Genomic DNA, 16,613 nt, shown 5'->3' with positions numbered 1-16,613 from the left:
CACCCACCTGCACACTTGCACACACAAACCACGCACACGTGTCCAATGCGCACACACAAACCCCACCCACCTGCACACTTGCACACACAAACCACGCACACGTGTCCACCCACACACACCCCCGCATCTGTGCGCACACGCACGTGCATGCCCCACGCACACATGACAGGACACAATTACAGAGCACCGCCTGTCTGAGATGCTCCGTGCAGATGAGCCCGTGCCCACACCAGACGGCACCACGCGTGTTCGCGGAGCGTTCAAGGCCCGGCCCTTCCTGAGGGGAGGCCGCGGTCCCCTCAGCTTCCGGACCTCACCGTCCCCGTCCGGCCTGCGGTCAGTGTCCTCCCGGCCCAGGCGGGCTTCTCCAAAATGTCCTTACGTTGCCTTTTGTGCAGCCGGTCAGGAACGGGCCCTGGGCCATGGCACGGAAACGGTGTCCACCAAAACCCTGGGGACCGGAGGGAAAACGCGGCTCGTCTCCGCAGACACCCCGTTTGAGTGATCCCGGGACCTGAGGAGACACTTTCTGTGCTTTTCTGGGTAGTTTAGTGCGTTTGCAAGAAACGCAGGTTGGGTGCGTAGTCGGGCAGTTGGTCACAAATGGGGCTTTTCTGTCCGTGTGTGTGTTTTCGTCACGTACGGGAAATTGTTAGTCACTATTACGGGGGGGTCTGCTGTTCATGAGTGACACACGGGCAAAACTACCGTATTTTCCTAGTGCTCTAGCTGTGGCTAAGTTCTTTTTTAAATTGTTATACACATTTTTAAAAATTTTATACACATTTTTTAAAATTGTTATACTCATTTTCAAAATTGTTACACACTTTTTCAAAAATTATTTAGCACATTTTAAAAAATTGCTATACACATTTTTAAATTGTTATACTTTTTTGTTACACGTATTTTTTAAAACTGTTATACACATTTTTAAAAATTGTTATAAACTTTTGTATCGTTACACACATTTCTAAAATTGTTACACACGTTTTTAAATTGCTGTACACATTTTTAAAATAATTATGCACATTTTTGAAATTGTTATACATTTTTTAATTGTCATACACTTTTTAAATTGTTACACACATCTTTTTAAATTGTTATACACCTTTTAAAATAGTTATACACTTTTATTACACATATTTTATTAAATGGGTCCACACATGTTTTAAAAACTCTTATATACATTTTTAAAACTATTATGCACATTTTTTAAAATTGTTATAGTTTTTTTAATTGTCATACACTTTTTTATCATTACATTTTGTAAATTGTTATATACATTTTTTAAATTGTTATACACCTTTTTAAAATTGTTATACACTTTTATTGTTACACACATTTTATTGGTCTACACATTTTTTTAAATTGTTACACACTTTATTAAATTGGTCTACACATTTTTTTAAATTGTTATACACATTTTTTAAATTGTTATATTTTTAAAATTATTATGCACATTTTTAAATTGCTATACACTTTTTAAAATTGTTATACACTTTTTATTGTTACACACATTTTTAAAATTGTTACACACATTTTTAAATTGTTACACACATTTTTAAATCATTATGCACATTTTAAAAATTTTATACACATTTTTAATATTGTTACACACATTTTTATTGTTACACACATTTTTTAAATTGTTACGCACTTTTTAAAAAATTGCTATACACATTTTTTTTTTAATTGTCATGTTCCTAAATGTTACGATCACCTGCTGTTTCGAACGTTACCTGTTGTCTTACTTTTCCGCATCGCCGTGAGCATGTCGAAGACATGAGACCTTCCGGCTCGTTCTACATTTTAAAAACCAACTAACTCTTGCAAACGTCATGAAGTCCAGAAAAACTTCAGTCCCCATCTTTTAAAAAAAAAAAAAATATTGCCTTCTTAATTTTTGCATGACTGTTTTCCTGATTCCTAACCGGACTCTCTGTCCTCGTAGGCCAAGACTTCAACTTGGCGGACGCCCTCGATGGTAAGTCGTGCGATTTACTATTCATAAGGTGACGGATGTCATGTTAGAATTGTGTCTCTAAACGGACGAGTGTTTCGTCTGAATGGACTAAGTGTGTCGAAGCGTGGACCGTGGTGAAGGGACTCACATGGGGGGAGGAAAAGCCAGACACTCTGGGTAGAGGGAGGAAACCTTCCCAGTGCAAAGACCCTGTTGCTCTTGGTCTCAGCAAAGGCCACGTCCAGCATCAGGCTGTGTACCCGTCCACGGGGGTCCTGTTGGGCTCAGAATTCACACTCCAGTCCCTGTCCACTGCCAGAGCCATGGGGGCTGTATATGGAGATTTGGACATTTTTCCGACTTTTTTAGAGCACATGGGGCATCCTTGAGAGATGGTACAGTTTCTCAGCCACGGATCTTGCTGATTTGATGTCTTTTCTCTCTAGACAAGGAGAAGAAGCCCACGACACCGCCCAAGAGACCCAGCGCTGGTAAGAAGCCAAAGGGCTTGGCGGGCACAACAGAGGACATCTGCCGGACAGCTCTCTGGGCCGTGCACCCTCCTGCTCATCCCGAGAGCTGCTCGAGACGTAGACAACCACAGAGACAAGTGCTTTGGGGGCTCTGGGTGCAGACTGGTTCCTACCAGAGCCATGCTGTCGATGTTGGCCACCGGGTGCCATGTTTTTTGGGCAAGACTGAGGTCTGGCGAGTCTTGGGGATAATTTCGAGTCGTCTGGACAGTGTGTGTCTGGAGGGCTCGCTCTGTGTTTGGATATGCATTGCGTAGGAGAAGCGGTTTCTGGGGCTGAGATGCCGGTACAACCCGTGAGCAGACCCAGTCTCCAGCCACTAGGACCACCTACCCGTTCTAGGCAGGGTTCCTTCCAAATGAAAGTCGGGAACCAGGAACAAGGGTCTGATCGTTGCTGCTTGGCCAACCAGACGTCAGAATCATGGCGGTCTTACCGCTGTTGTTTTTTTAATTTGTTTTTAACGGAATACGTTTGTTTAGGAACAGGGTTCCCCAACCAGAATGTCCCGTCAGGAGTGAAAGGGTAGCACCTGCCGTGTTCAGACCCGTGTCCTTGCACGGCACAGGGGTGAAAAGGTTTTTGGATTAGAGATTGTTGAAAACCTGAATTGCCACGGTAGTTCCGTGCCTTGCGATGGGCAGATCCCCCAACGTCCCTAACGTAGCAGGAAATTGGAAAGGGGTCATAATACCAAGGAAACCCGTGATGCCAGCAGGAAGGGTCCCATCATTTCGTTGAGGGAATTCCATTGTAGGTGCACGCCTGCCTAAATCTGGTGCCCCATTTCTGCGTCCACCACATCGTGTCTGCCTTACAGAGGACGCTGGCCACGTGGGAGGGGTGGTTTCGGACGGGACGGTAACAGCGAAGGATTCTCGGTGGGCAGAGTTGGAATCCCTGCTTGGCCTGCGTGGTGCCAGAGATGGGTACAGTTCCTTTCTGTGGGTTTTGTTTTGTCTCTTGCTCCTCTCCTCGGAGAGGTCTAGAATTTGGCTCTTCTGTTTGGACCCGTGTCAGACTCGTATTTGCTGTTGTGTTTGGGGAGGTGGGGAGGCAGGGGTTCCTCCGTGGCTTAGGGAGCTGAATTCCTTCCTGGGTCTTCAGTGTTGACAGTCCGTTTCCCTTGTAGACGATGACGGGCTCAGTCTGGAAGATGCCCTCGGCGGGGAAGGACACAGTAAGTACCTTTGGGAAGTGTCCTGGGTGGCCAGCTTGGTTAGGATCACCAAATGATCATCGTTCCCAGGAGCCTTGTGCCTCTCAAGTCAGAACTAGGTGTAACCACGAACACATGGGGAATGGTGTGTTGTTGTTGGCTTTTGTTGGGTTTCTGGTTTTTGATTGTTTTTGCTTTTATTTAAAAAAAAAAATAAAAGGGCTTCTAGCCTTTGCAGTGGCATAAGGTTAACGTGAGCACCCTTGCCAGGGCAAGTGACTGGTGCGTTCACTCAGCTATAGTCCTACCCTTGCTGGAATGGTTTGTGGCCACCATGTTGAAAATGTCAGTAGAATTTGAACGAGGGACCCTGCATTTTTATTTTGCACTGGGTCCCACGAATTCTGTACCTCGTCCAGGCACTTGCTTTAGTTTCTAACAAAAATTTACGCAGCTGTTGGAACTGTCCAGTTCTCTTGGAGGTAGGTAGGGCAGATGGATGACGATGGAAAGAAATGGGCTGGTGGCTGTGTTTGGTGGTTTCCACTAAGAGAAAGGATACTCTCCCCTTTGTAGCTGTTTGGGAAACCATCTGTAGGAAAACGGATGTTTCCTTCCTTGTGTTTTGGGGTTTTTTTTGCTGACTCCTCAGAAATGCAACACTTGTGTTTTCTACCAACAGATGACCCAGTACCACCGAATCCACCCAAACCTAAGCCTCATCCAAACCCCAACCAGCCGGGATCTTCTGGTAAGACCCCTTCCCTGAACGCACACTGTGCATTTCTCAGAGTACGTTGGTCTCCCCGTCGGCCGAGAAGTCATCCTATCGGATCAGCGTAGCCTTCATGGGGGGGCCTCCCAGGGACAAGGCCATTCCGGTTTTCCAGGAGTGGGACATGAGTTCTTGAAAAGGTATTTTGGGTTTGGATTTGACTTTCGGTGGCGTGTATTTCCGAAATTTAAGGAAATAAATTCGGCATGTCATGGCCACGTCTGGTTTCTCCTTTGTGTGTGGCATGATGGTGTCTCTGGTTCTGGGTTACATTTGAGGAAAACGGGCATGTCCTGCCTGGTCGAGAAGCCCACGTCACCCACGTACAAATCCTTTTTTCAGTCATTTATGGTGAAAACATTTCTTCCCTTACTTTAGCCTTTGGGTATTTTTCGCAGTGGTTTTTGGCAAGTGGTCTTTGAATGTGTGTGCACGTGCGTGTGTTTTCCCCGTGGGATCTTTTATGTTCGAATGGCTCCCCTGCGTCTTTGTGGCTCTCTGTTTTTTCCTTTTAATTTAGCACTCACTGGGTTATTGTCTGTCATCCCTCTGGGGAGAAAGAAAACCCTCCTTATTGTCACTTGAATGGTTTCCAATGAGAAATCAATTTGCAGAGTACCGACCATTTGCAAAATTGAGCTTTTTTGCTTTGGAATCCGTTTTCTGTCCTTTTTTCTCGTTGCCGTTCCTATAAACGTTCTTTCTAAATTGCTTTTGCTTGTTGGTGTTTATTTCTGTGAATACATTGTATGCTCACTATTTTTCTGCTTATTTCTGGGATATGGAAATGAATTTCATACGTCTTTCCTCATGGGGCACTTAATGATGAATCCTTAGTACCTGTTCATAATTTTGCCTTCATCATTTAGTTTTTAATGAAAAGACTATCATATTATTTGCAAGTGATCTTTAAATCTAATGTATTTTTTTATGTTTATATTGTCTCTTTCCAGTTTTCTTGTATTTGCATCATTGTGCCTTGGCTAGAAAACCCATATTAAATTTCATTGACTCCACGTGTTCATCAATGCGTATGAGCATTTTTTTTTCTTTTAACCCGTGAATATGACAAGATATACTGAATGATGTCTTTCTACAGAATACGTCCTCGACTTCCTGGAATAAACCGTATTTAGTTATGATAGGTCTTGTTAAAGTGATGCATTAAATCTGATACGTATCAGCTAGCTACTGCTGTGTAACAAACCATGCACGAACCCAGTGTGCTTTAAAAATTTTTTTAAATTGTGTCTCAGAGCACCTAGGGGGCTCAGTCTGTTGGGCATCTGACTCTTGGTTTCAGCTCACGTCATGATCTCAAGGTCAAGAGATCGAGCCCCCCCATCTGGGTCATGCTCCACGTGGAGTCTGCTTAAGATTATCTCTGGACCCTCCCCCCCACTCATGCTCTTTTTCTCTCTCAGTCTCTAAAATACAAAAATGAAATCTTAAAAAAAAATTTGTTATGTGTCCGCGAGTTTGGGGCCAGGCATGGCTGATCCCGACCCTCCTGACCGTTCCAATATGGCAGGTGATACTGTGTTTTTGTCTCCTAGGTGGCTTTTCAGATTCCGATCTCATTGATGGAGCTTCAGATGGAGGTACAGTTATGGGTTCTCTTTCCTCCCTATCACACACCTGCTGTACACAATGACATCAGGGTCTACAGTCTGACCCTCAGTGAAATCTCAGTCAGCTGCTTGGAAATCTCTTCCCACCTCCGCCATTTGTACATGCATCAAGGATGAGGACTGTTAAGACCTGCCCCGCCAGGGCTGGTCCCTGGTTGCTGTGCTGATGGTTCAGGGAGCTACCCACCATATGCATGGGGCTGACTGCACATTTCTCAGACATCTCCTGAATACCGCAGTCACCTGTTTTTGCTTGGTGACTGTTGGGGGTCATCAATAACATGTGTTCTGTTATTTCATGAACGTAGAAATGAGACCAGATTCTCCACCTCTCTCTTTAAAACCTTAGCTTAGAGTAGGGTCCAGAGCAGTACTTAGATATAATACATCTTGTGTATATATAAATAAAAATTTAAGTTTACAATAATATAATAATGTCTTTATAGTAGTTTGAATATATTAATATTTATGATATGTACATGTAGGTAGTCTTAATATACACTTACAGTTCACCCTTGACCAACACAGGTTTGGTCTGCATGAGTCCATTTATTTCGATAAATACAATATAATCTTGTAAATGTATTTTCTCTCCCTCATGATTTTCTTTCTGTTTTTCTTTTTTCTTATGATTTTCTTAATCACATGTTCTCTTCCCTAGCTTACTTCATTGTAAGAGTACTTTATTGTAATAGTGTAGTACATATGGGACTCCTGGGTGCCCCAGTTGGTTAAGTGGCTGCCTTTGGCTCAGGTCATGATCTTGGGTTCCTGGGATCGAGTCCCACATCGTGCTCCTTGCTCAGCGGGGAGCCTGCTTCTCCTTCAGCTGACCTGCCTGCCTCTCCCCTTGCTTGTGCTCTCTCTCTGACAAATAAAATCTTTAAAAAAAAAAGAGAGAGTACAGTATGTAATATATAGAGCGTACAACACATGTGTTACCAACTGTTTTGTTATCAGGAAGCCAACAGTCAACAGTAGGTTATTAGTAAATAATTAATTTGGGGGGGAATCAAAAGTTGTATATGGATTTTTGCCTGTACCATGGGTTGGCTCTCCTAATCCTCTTGCATTGTTCAAGGGGTCAACAGTACGTATCCTGGGAGTCAATAGGAACATGGCTTGGATCACCCCTTAGCCATGGGCTGGGTCTTAGGTGGGCTCCAAGGCCCTGACTGGGATTCTGAGGGGTCAGAATCCATGAGGCACACAGGACTTACTGACTCTCCTGCAGCCCACCATGAGAGGAGTGGTTTGAGTTAGGAGCTGAGCCTGCATGTCAGACAAACAGGAACGAATCCGATGACGTTTAGCAAAGTCGGGACTCAACGAAAGGAAAGGATGCTCTGAGTTCCTTCACAACTCCAGGTCCCAGGAGTTGATCTATGGGATGATATTTTCTTTGCCAAAAATCTTCCAAACACGACTTGTCTGCAAGCCTGTTTCTCACTTGCAGGAGGCGCTGGCGGCGCTGGCGGAGGAAGCCAAAATCATGACGGCGGGGAGCAGGGTATGTACACGTGGTTTCTGATGTCTTGGGTTTCTTATAGGCACTGTTGAGAAAAAGTGGAATGCAGTGGTCAAGACCAAACGTGTTGTGTTGGCTCTGTTGTCCTAAAGATGATGGCGGGCAACGTCCAAGTGTGGTGGCCTTGCCCCATGCACATCCCAAGCGCTCTGCTGAACTAGGTCATTGACGTTCTTGAGTAGGCTCAGCCAGGGGGTTCTGATGACACCCACACGTTAGGTTCACTCATCTTCCCACGGTGCCGTAAGAACCCTAACCGTAACCCATCTATCACCTGCAGTTCCCCAGAGAAACACAGCCATTGGGATCTATCTAGATATAGATGTAGGTATAGATCTGTGGAAAGAGATTGATTGTAAGGAATTGTCCCCCATGATGGTGGACGCTGAGAAGTTCTGTGATCTGCTGACTGCAAGCTGGACAACCCGGAGAAGCTCAGGTGTGGTTCAGTCCCAGTCCAGAGGACTGGGAACCCAGAAAGCTGGGAGGGCAAGTCCCGTCCTGAGTCTCAAGTCCCAAGAAGTAGGAGTGCCCATGCACAAAGGGCAGAAGAAGATGGCTGCCCCATCTGTGTGCTCTGTTCCACGCAGGCCCTCTACAGATGGATTGATGCCCATCCTCACTGGTGAAGGCCACCTGCTTCACGTAGTCTATAAATACAGACATTAATCTTTTGCGAGAACATCCATATGGACGTACCCAGAAGGAATGTTTTTCCAGTCATCTGGTCACCCCGGGCCCAGTCCAGTGGACACAATTACCCTTCACACCATCCTTGATTGACTCACAGACTGGGATGTCCTGTGCTGCCACCACGCTTAGAAATAGCTTAGCTGTCCACATGGCAGAGATACACGCGGTGTCAGAGTTACTGATAGCACGTGGAAACCACATTGCGGTAAATCCAATGGAAGTAGCAAAGGGGGTCAGCAGCTTTGATTCTCCGAAAATGTGTGAAGAGGATGATGTCCAGGACATCCCACTCCATGATGGGCATCATGCTGCCTTGCCTGAGAGTTTCTACCTCTAACTGTTAGGACCCCTGCACCGGCCACAGGGATGGGAGGACGCAGGGTGTGTCATCTACCGGACACCTGTTTTGCACTGGAAGCGATATATGTAGTCAGATGAATTCCAGTACCAGGTGGGACTTTCGGGGAGCAGCATGGCTGGTTCTTCGTGTCAAGCAAACGGGCTAGACGTGGCGTTGGAAGTTGGGCAAGACTCAGGAGTGGGGTTTCCTCCACGGTCACCCTGGGACCCTGTGTCTTGACACTCAGTCCCACCTTTTTCCGGTGGGCGGGGCCTCCAGCCATGTGTCCTGTGTGTGGTCTGCTCTCTGCCAGTGTTCCCAGTCAGGGTGCCATGTGTTTCTTCCCGCAGCCGACTCCCCGGGGGTAGTCCCTGGCATCATTGGGGCCGTCGTGATGGCCGTGGTCGGAGCGGTCTCTAGCTTTATCGCCTACCAGAAGAAAAAGTTGTGCTTCAAAGAAAACGGTAAGGTTTTTGCGGCCGTGTCCTTCCCTTCGTGCCTTACTAACTTGAAAGCTCTGCTGTCTCAAAACTAAAACAGTGCAGAAGTCCTGTTGGCATGAGACACTTGGGAGGGGGCTGACAGTTCGACAGATTGCTGGGAATAGTGGGATCGGACTCTGTAGCTTCCATTCCGGTGCCACCTGTGTGGAGCTGTGCAAATTTTGCCAGTCAGTAACCACCCCTGTCTTTGGGTTTTCCATCTCTAAAGGGGGGAGCTGATCATCTGCACACCACCAGACTTTTGTGAGGATTCATAGGGCTGTGTGTGAAAGTCTTGACAGGTCGATTGGAGAAATGTAAGCTCTTGAAATTGTTTATTCATCCTAATTTATAACTCCGGTCATTCTCATCCCCCTTATGACAAGAGCGATGACTGGGGGGCCGCCATATTGTTTTCTCCAACCAAGGGAGTTAAAATCGAAACGCAGGATGGCTGATTGCCTTTCTGGTACCACCCCAAACTGACAGGTGCTCGCGAGGGTTTGGGGTGGGATATAAAATTTATAGGAGAATGTGGAGGGATTGGAACTCCAGCATAGGGATTGGAACTCCATCGTTGGGTGTTTGGGTACCATACAGGCAAGAGTCCTTGAAATACATAGGATTTGCCTCGAAGTCCGTAAGTTCTGTTTTGAACATGGCTCATGTTCTTGTATCTCTGGGTTGCTCTAAGTGTTGCCTTCCCTCTTGCAAGATGAACATGAGGGGCGGACTCCGCTGTGGCTTTAGGGGTCCCATGGTCTGTGGATGGAGCCTCATGCTGTCTGAACTTCTCAACCCACCTGTAGTTTCAAGTCCAGATTCGTACGTAGCCGTTGACCTCCATCTTCAAGGACCGCTGCCTGAGGGCTCTAGGGAAATTCACAAAAGATTTGAATAGGTGGTGATACAAAATTTGTCTATAAGGAGGGAGTCTACCCTCAATCTCCCATCATTCTAGATTTTTAGATTCACAGACTCTGTTTGTAGCCTGAAACTGAAAGTCCCAAATGGCTTGTAGGTTCAGAGACTTAACAGAAGCTGCTGTTTGGCATCCCTCTCCTTACAGCAAAGGGGAAGGATACCTGATTATGTCTATTTTCCACATGTGAGTGGGCGCCTTCCATCACGGACCCTCAGGAAACCATGCTCGGTTGCCTGAATGTTAAGTATCCAGCATGTCCCAATGGATAGATGACCGAGGTCAAGGAGATGCCCAAGTGGACAGATGACCACGGTCAAGGACGTGCCAAATGAAGAGAAGAGCGAGGGCAATGAAATTCCCAAGTGTGAGGTCAAGGATGTGCCCAAATGGAGAGAGAACCAAGGTCAAGGACATGCCCAAGTGGACTTCATTTCTGCCCCCCTCTCTGAAAACGCTTAGCTCCGAGTCTGATGCCCAGCCAGGAGAGAATGCCTGCTAGGGAAGGATGCATGGGAAGTCTGGGCACAACGGTTTCCTGAAAATCTATAAGTGACTGTCAGATCCAATTTGGATTTCCAAATTCAGTCGTATCGTGGACCTCTAAGCCTTTCTGTCACCTTGGGTTTGAGATATATGACCCCCTTGGATGTTATGATGCCAATTTGATTCGTATGTCGAGGCACAGGGATTTGGGGGAGGACCCAAGAATCATAATGGACTTGATGTTGTCCTGTACTTGAATTGGATTAGGAACTTGGAAAACCAAGTGTTCTCCATCTCCCTGTCCCCCATTCCTGGTCATTTTCATTGACCCAGAATTTTGTACAGTCTCTCGTTGTGCATGAGCAAAGTGAACATTGGGGGCGACTTTACCATCTTGATTTGCTTTCTGGTTTTTATGGGATTTATGATCTTTGCTGATACAGATGCACAAAGAAAATGTCCAAAAAATCCCCCCCAAAACAAAAACAACGCAACAAGGAAGCTGGTAGCTCTGATTTCAGTCATTAGGGATCTTGGTCTGCGCTATAAAATGCCCCTAAGACAAAGAAAATTAGGTGCTGTTTTTCAGCAAACTCCAGGATGGTATCACAGAAGAGTGAGTCATCTCTTCCAAGTCCGTGAAGAGACATTTTGGTGTTCTTGACCTATTAGTAGATGAACTCAGGGCTTATCTCTATGGCATATTTTTATGAAGATGTAGAATTGAAGTGTTGGGCATTGGGATTCAGGCATTGGGATCGTGAATATCCTAGACCTTTCGGTGGAGTTTGTGCAGGACTTTTGGTGGATGTTCTTTTTGGGATGGTGGTTTAAAGAAACACGTACCCACCTGAACCTGTAAGCATGGACATTTCCTAAGAAGGATGTGGCCATGGTGCATCCCAGTGCATTCAAGAAACCATAGTTTTTTGGGGAAAACCATGGTTCTACAAGAGTGGGTGGTTCTCCAGGACCTTGTCATCGTGTTGAATTTGGTAGGGTCTGTTGAGTTGTGCGTGAAGGTCCGTCTCCATCAACTGGGTGGTCTCTCTATGGGGAAATGCATCCGTCAGATACCAGCCTTCCGTCTCTACATTCCCTGAAGTGCTTTTTAGTATTATGTTGGGAGCCGATGCCCGGAACAGTGTCCGTGGCCCAACGTGGCTTGGTAGATCTGTCCTATGTTCCTGGAGATTTTGATGTGTGCCTAAGAGTTTAATGTGGCTTTTTTGCAAATGGCGCATGCTGGCCTGTTACGAGCCGTCTCGGGCGTGGGCTTGTGGCCAATGTGGGTGTTTGTGGTTTGCCGTGTTGGCTTTGAGCGTCCAACGGCATGCATGGCGATGTACTCTGGGCGGCTGTCACTTGCTGTGCACGGTGCTGTCCTTCTGCGTGCACGGTGGCTGATGTGGGCTCTCCTGTGTGTCCTTGTGTTATTTCTGGCGTGTGTGAGTTATTGCTGGGCTGAGCTGCTGGCCTGTCCCTTGTCTTCCTCTCCCTCCCAGCGTCGATGCCCTACCTTCACCTCCCTCTTGTCCCTGAACTGGCTTCCATCTCTGAACCATGCCTCCCACTGCCCCTTGGCCTTTAAGCATAGCTTTAAAAAAAATCCTAAAAACCCGCTGTACTCCTGAGCACAAAGACTGTCTTTGTCAGAGCTGGCGGCTGCTGCCTGGGGCTTTTGAACGCGCCGGGACCTCTGAGGAGCTCCCCGGTCCCTTTTTCCATCTGGTTCGGTTTTCATTTCTCGACCTTTCGTTTCAGATGAGCCGCGGCCGTAGGGACGAGCAGGAAACCGTGCGCACGCCTGGAGCTGCCCTGGTGTGATCTGTGTCCGCTGAGACGCAGAGTCTAACGCAAACCCTGGCATTTGCCCGGCTCCCTGTGGCTAGTTAGTCAGTTGCCATGGGGATGGGATGCCTCTCCCCACCCCACCCCGATCCCGGATTCCGTGTCCCCCTTCCCTCCCCTCGCAGGTGCATGGATGCGCATAGTATTAGACTGTATTTGTGCACAAGGAGTTTTAGGACATGAGGAGGAATGCAACTGTTTTCTTCTAAACTTAAATCCGAGGGAAAAACATGGCGGCAGGCGGGGTGGTAGGTGTGGGGAGGGGGCTTAGTCCATGCCTCCATCCCGCTCGCAAGCGTCCATCAGATTCACATTTGCAGCTGAACGGGGCCAAACGGAGGGTCCCGAGGCACAGTCCGCGTTGCATTTGCAGCTTTAAACGTCTGACTTTCCAGCCTCTGGAGTCCTTGTCCTCTGCATGTCCCAGGAAGTAGTTCCTTGCTGTCTCTCTGACCCGTATTATTGAAAAAATAATAATAATACGGGCCTGTTCTGATTGACTCACTTCTCCAGTAAGGAAAGGAAAAGAAAAAAAAAAAAATCCCATGATTTAGGAACAACCTAAAAATCTCACCGTCGTAGAATTTGGAAGTCTGTGGAGAACGGAGTGGAGCGTGTCCCCGGCCGGAGAGTCCGGACACTCTAGATTGTCCTGTAAACGGGAAATCATCCGTGGGTGTTTTCCTGCCCCGGGCACGTTCTGGCCTCTCCCTTCCCTGGGTGTTTGGAAGGTTGTGGGGTTCATGCGGGCGGTGAATGGGGAGGGAGCTGTCGTGAGGACTCTAAGTGCTTTGCTCCTGGGTCTGGTCCCCACCCCCCACCGCCGCCTGTGGTCACCTTGGCCACTGCTGACTCTTTGGAGGATGTCCCTGCTGATCTGTCCGTTCCTATAAAATGACGCTTATTCCCCGGTGGGTCTGAACCCGGTGTGCGCGCTCCCATCCCGAGAAGGAAGCCGTCCGTGTAACTGCCTAAAATCAGGCACGGCGGGTCGGCGGTGCCCCAGGGCTGTGGTCTTGGCTCCAAATGCACGTTGTACAAGTATGTCCATGAATAGTGCCCAGCCAAAGAAGCCCGTAAAGCTGCCCTTTCTATGACGGTCCTCCTAGGGACAATGGGTCCCCAGCGCCGGCGAAAAGCGTGTGCATTGGTTTTGTTTATTTTCAGATACGCTGTGGGTGGCTTTTCCTGGTTGCAGGGCAGGACGGAGAGGGTGGGATGCAGGGTGCGTCTTGTGGAACGGGGTGTCCACTTAGGGGCAGAGGTGCGTGGTGTCTCCCGGGCTGGCATAGGTCCCCTGTGGGAGACGGGGAGTCTGGCTGTGCACCCCTGCTGGTCGCAAGGCCTGGCGTCTCCTTTGAGTGTCGGCCCCCGCCACGGGGTGGGAACAGGTCCAGCAAGGAGCCCGGCCGTCAGGATCGGGGAGAGGCGCCCGGGTGGCCAAGCCCCGTCAGAATCACGACTAGCAGACCAACGGTGCTGGTGTTTGGGCTCCGTGCCCCGTGCATGCTGGGTCCTGCTCCCCAGAGAGCAGACACCTGTCCTGTCCCAGGCCACATCCACCCTCCGCGTCCTCCTGGCTCCCCGTGCGTGCTCATTCTGGGGTCCTGCTCCCTCCAACATCCAGCCGTGACACTGGTGCCTCGAGAAGGTTCTCCGAGGACCAGCGGTGTGTGACACCAACATCGAAAAGCATCAGAAGGGCACATGCCCTTTCCGTGTTGTCCCCAAAGGGACGTTGCCGTGACGATGCTGCATTCTTCCAAGCGTCCCTGTTGCACTTTGCTCCGCAGTGTCACCTGATGGCCTGTCCTCCAGCCATTGGCTGGGAACCCCGTGTGTGCTCAGGACCTCCCTCCGGCCCCCATCCTGTGGGAGACGCACCACTGGTGCCGTTCAGGGCCTCTAGCAGCTCTGGGTCTCCCGCGGCGGGGACAGGGCGACCGACGGTGGGATTCTGGCACACCCACCGGGACCCGCAGTGAAGGCGTGTGGCGTGTCTGCTCTGTTCTCGCCCCGAGCCGGGCGCTTTTGTACAAACTTCCAAGCTCTGTGAACGGTCTGGGACGGCGTCCACTCGGGGCCCCTAACCCGAGCCACGCCGTCCAGAAATAAACCACCTTTTGTCCGCGACTCTGTCCCTTGTCTTGAATTCCGTCAACTTCCGGAGGGGATCCCGGTCTTGGGGAGGGGACGCTGGGGACTGTGGTCGTGTGCTCGGATGCCAAAGAGAAATTTCGGGGAAAAAAGGTTTTTTTAATTGACCAAAACTGGGAAAACCCGAAATCAAGCCAATGGGACCCGGTGAGGTCCCCTTAGCGTTTGGTTCTCTGTGGACGGAGCTGCCCCGGGTGGGTCTGAGTGTCCGTCCCTCGGGGTCCCGCTGATGTGGGCCGGTGGGGAGGTGGGTGGGGGCTCACCGTGCTTGGCGGTGACATTAGGGGGCACTTCTGTGTACTGACCCCCTTGGGGTATCTTCTGTGCTTCCTTTCAGCCAACCAGGGTGAGGCCAGCACCAAGAACCAGCAGAGCACCAACACGGACCAGCCTGGTGAGTCACGGGTCCTGGGACCGATGTCTTCCCGGGACCACGAGCAGAACGAGATCCACAGGATGTTTTTTTTCCCCAACGAGGGGAGCTTCTCGGGGTCCAAGGCAGACGCTGGACCGTCAGGTCCACTTTCGAAAGCCGCGTTGGGAAAAAAAAAAAGGAAAATGAGGCGTCTGTGAGCGCGTTTTCCTATTTATAGGGACGTGGGGACGCACCCCTTTGCCCCGCGAGAGGCAGCGTGTAGGGAATGGGACGCGTGCGGACCCGAGATCAGGGTCGTGTGACATCGTAACGGACACTTCGGGGACGTCTGTGTCTCATGGGCTGCGACTTCCCGTTGTAAACCTTAAATGAGCTGCTGAGCGAAATCGCGGCCCGAAATCATGCCACATTAATAAAAACCACGGGACTGGGTTGAGGAAATTATGTCCAGTGAGATCTGGTGGATCAGAGACATTTTTGTCGCTAGGATGTCGCTAGGAGAAAACGCCTTTTCCTATTTGTTTTTTCCCTGCTTTTCTGGGAGTTTGCATTTTTTCCCCCCCTAGGAAAAAATGCCTTCTATATTTTTTAATTTTATTTTTCCTGGAGTACTTTTGTTTTGTTTTGTTGGGTTTTTTGGGGTTCTTTTGTAGAAGAAAATGCGTTCTCCTATTTCTTTCTCTAGGGAAATAATGCCTTCTATGATTTTTATCCTATTTTTCCTGGAGTATGTTTTTGTTTTTTGTTTTTTTTTTAAGAGAAAATGCCTTCTCCTAGTCTTTTTTTTCCTACTTTTCCAGGAGTATGTGTTTCTTTTTACCTAGGAAAAAAATGCCTTCTTTATTTTTTAATCCTATTTTCCTAGAGTATTTTTTTGTTTTTGTTTTTGTTTTGGGGGGGGGTTTTGGGGTTATTTTGTAGGAGAAAATGCTTTCTCCTATTTGTTTCTCTAGGAAAATAATGCCTTCTATGTGTTTTATACTATTTTTCCTGGAGTATGTTTTTCTTTTCTTTCTTTCTTTCTTTTTTTTGTTTTTTTTTTTTTTTTTTTTTTTTGGTTATTTTGTAGGAGAAAGTGCCTTCTGTTTTTTTCCTTAGGGGGAAAAATGCCTTCTATATTTTTCCTCCTATTTTTCCTGGAGTATGTTCTTATTTTTTGCTTTTGTTTTTTTAGGAGAAAATTCCTTCTCCTTTTTTTTTTTTCCCTTCTTTTCCTGGAGTATGTATTTTTTTTCCTAGGAAAAATATGCCTTCTGTATTTTTCGCCATTTTTTCCTGGAGTATGTTTTTGTTTATTTTTTCTAGGAGAAAATGCCTTCTGTTTTTTCCTGTACTTTTCCGGGAGTATGTATTTTTTTTCTAGGAAAAAAAATGCCTTCTATGTTTTTTATCCTATTTTTCCTGTAGTATTTTTGTTTTGCTTTGTTTTGTTCTTTTTGGGTTTTTTTTTTTTTTTTTTTTTTTGGTTATTTTGTAGGAGAAAGTGCCTTCTGTTTTTTTCCTTAGGGGGAAAAATGCCTTCTATATTTTTCCTCCTATTTTTCCTGGAGTATGTTCTTATTTTTTGCTTTTGTTTTTTTAGGAGAAAATTCCTTCTCCTTTTTTTTCCCCTAGCTTTCCTGGAGTTTGAAATTTTTTTTTCCCCTTGGAAAAAATGCTTTCTTTATTTTTTCCCCATTTTTCATGGCGTATGTTTTTATTTTATTCATTTATTTTT

At 47.4% G+C, this 16,613-nt stretch overlaps 1 protein-coding gene across 2 annotated transcripts in view; it reads left to right on the top strand.

Moving 5' to 3' along the window:
- LOC111157132 (CD99 molecule (Xg blood group)) overlaps positions 1–16,613 on the top strand; it is a 36,457-nt gene that overhangs the window by 18,890 nt on the left and 954 nt on the right. The window contains exons 2-9 of one of the 2 annotated variants that reach the window (XM_022518376.1): positions 1,952–1,984; positions 2,410–2,454; positions 3,629–3,676; positions 4,338–4,406; positions 5,987–6,031; positions 7,518–7,571; positions 8,973–9,086; positions 14,858–14,914. In XM_022518376.1, coding sequence (XP_022374084.1) covers positions 1,952–1,984; positions 2,410–2,454; positions 3,629–3,676; positions 4,338–4,406; positions 5,987–6,031; positions 7,518–7,571; positions 8,973–9,086; positions 14,858–14,914 — 465 coding nt within the window. Of the gene's footprint in view, positions 1–1,951; positions 1,985–2,409; positions 2,455–3,628; positions 3,677–4,337; positions 4,407–5,986; positions 6,032–7,517; positions 7,572–8,972; positions 9,087–12,276; positions 12,459–14,857; positions 14,915–16,613 lie in introns of those variants that run through there. The other variant, XM_022518377.1, reaches the window with a different exon arrangement.

This window comes from Enhydra lutris, unplaced genomic scaffold, assembly GCF_002288905.1.
Source record: "Enhydra lutris kenyoni isolate GAN:26980312 unplaced genomic scaffold, ASM228890v2 scaffoldscaffold52, whole genome shotgun sequence".
Taxonomy (NCBI): domain Eukaryota; kingdom Metazoa; phylum Chordata; class Mammalia; order Carnivora; family Mustelidae; genus Enhydra; species Enhydra lutris.
The sequence above is the reverse complement of the archived record's forward strand: the minus strand, read 5'-3'. Positions and strand labels throughout refer to the sequence as shown.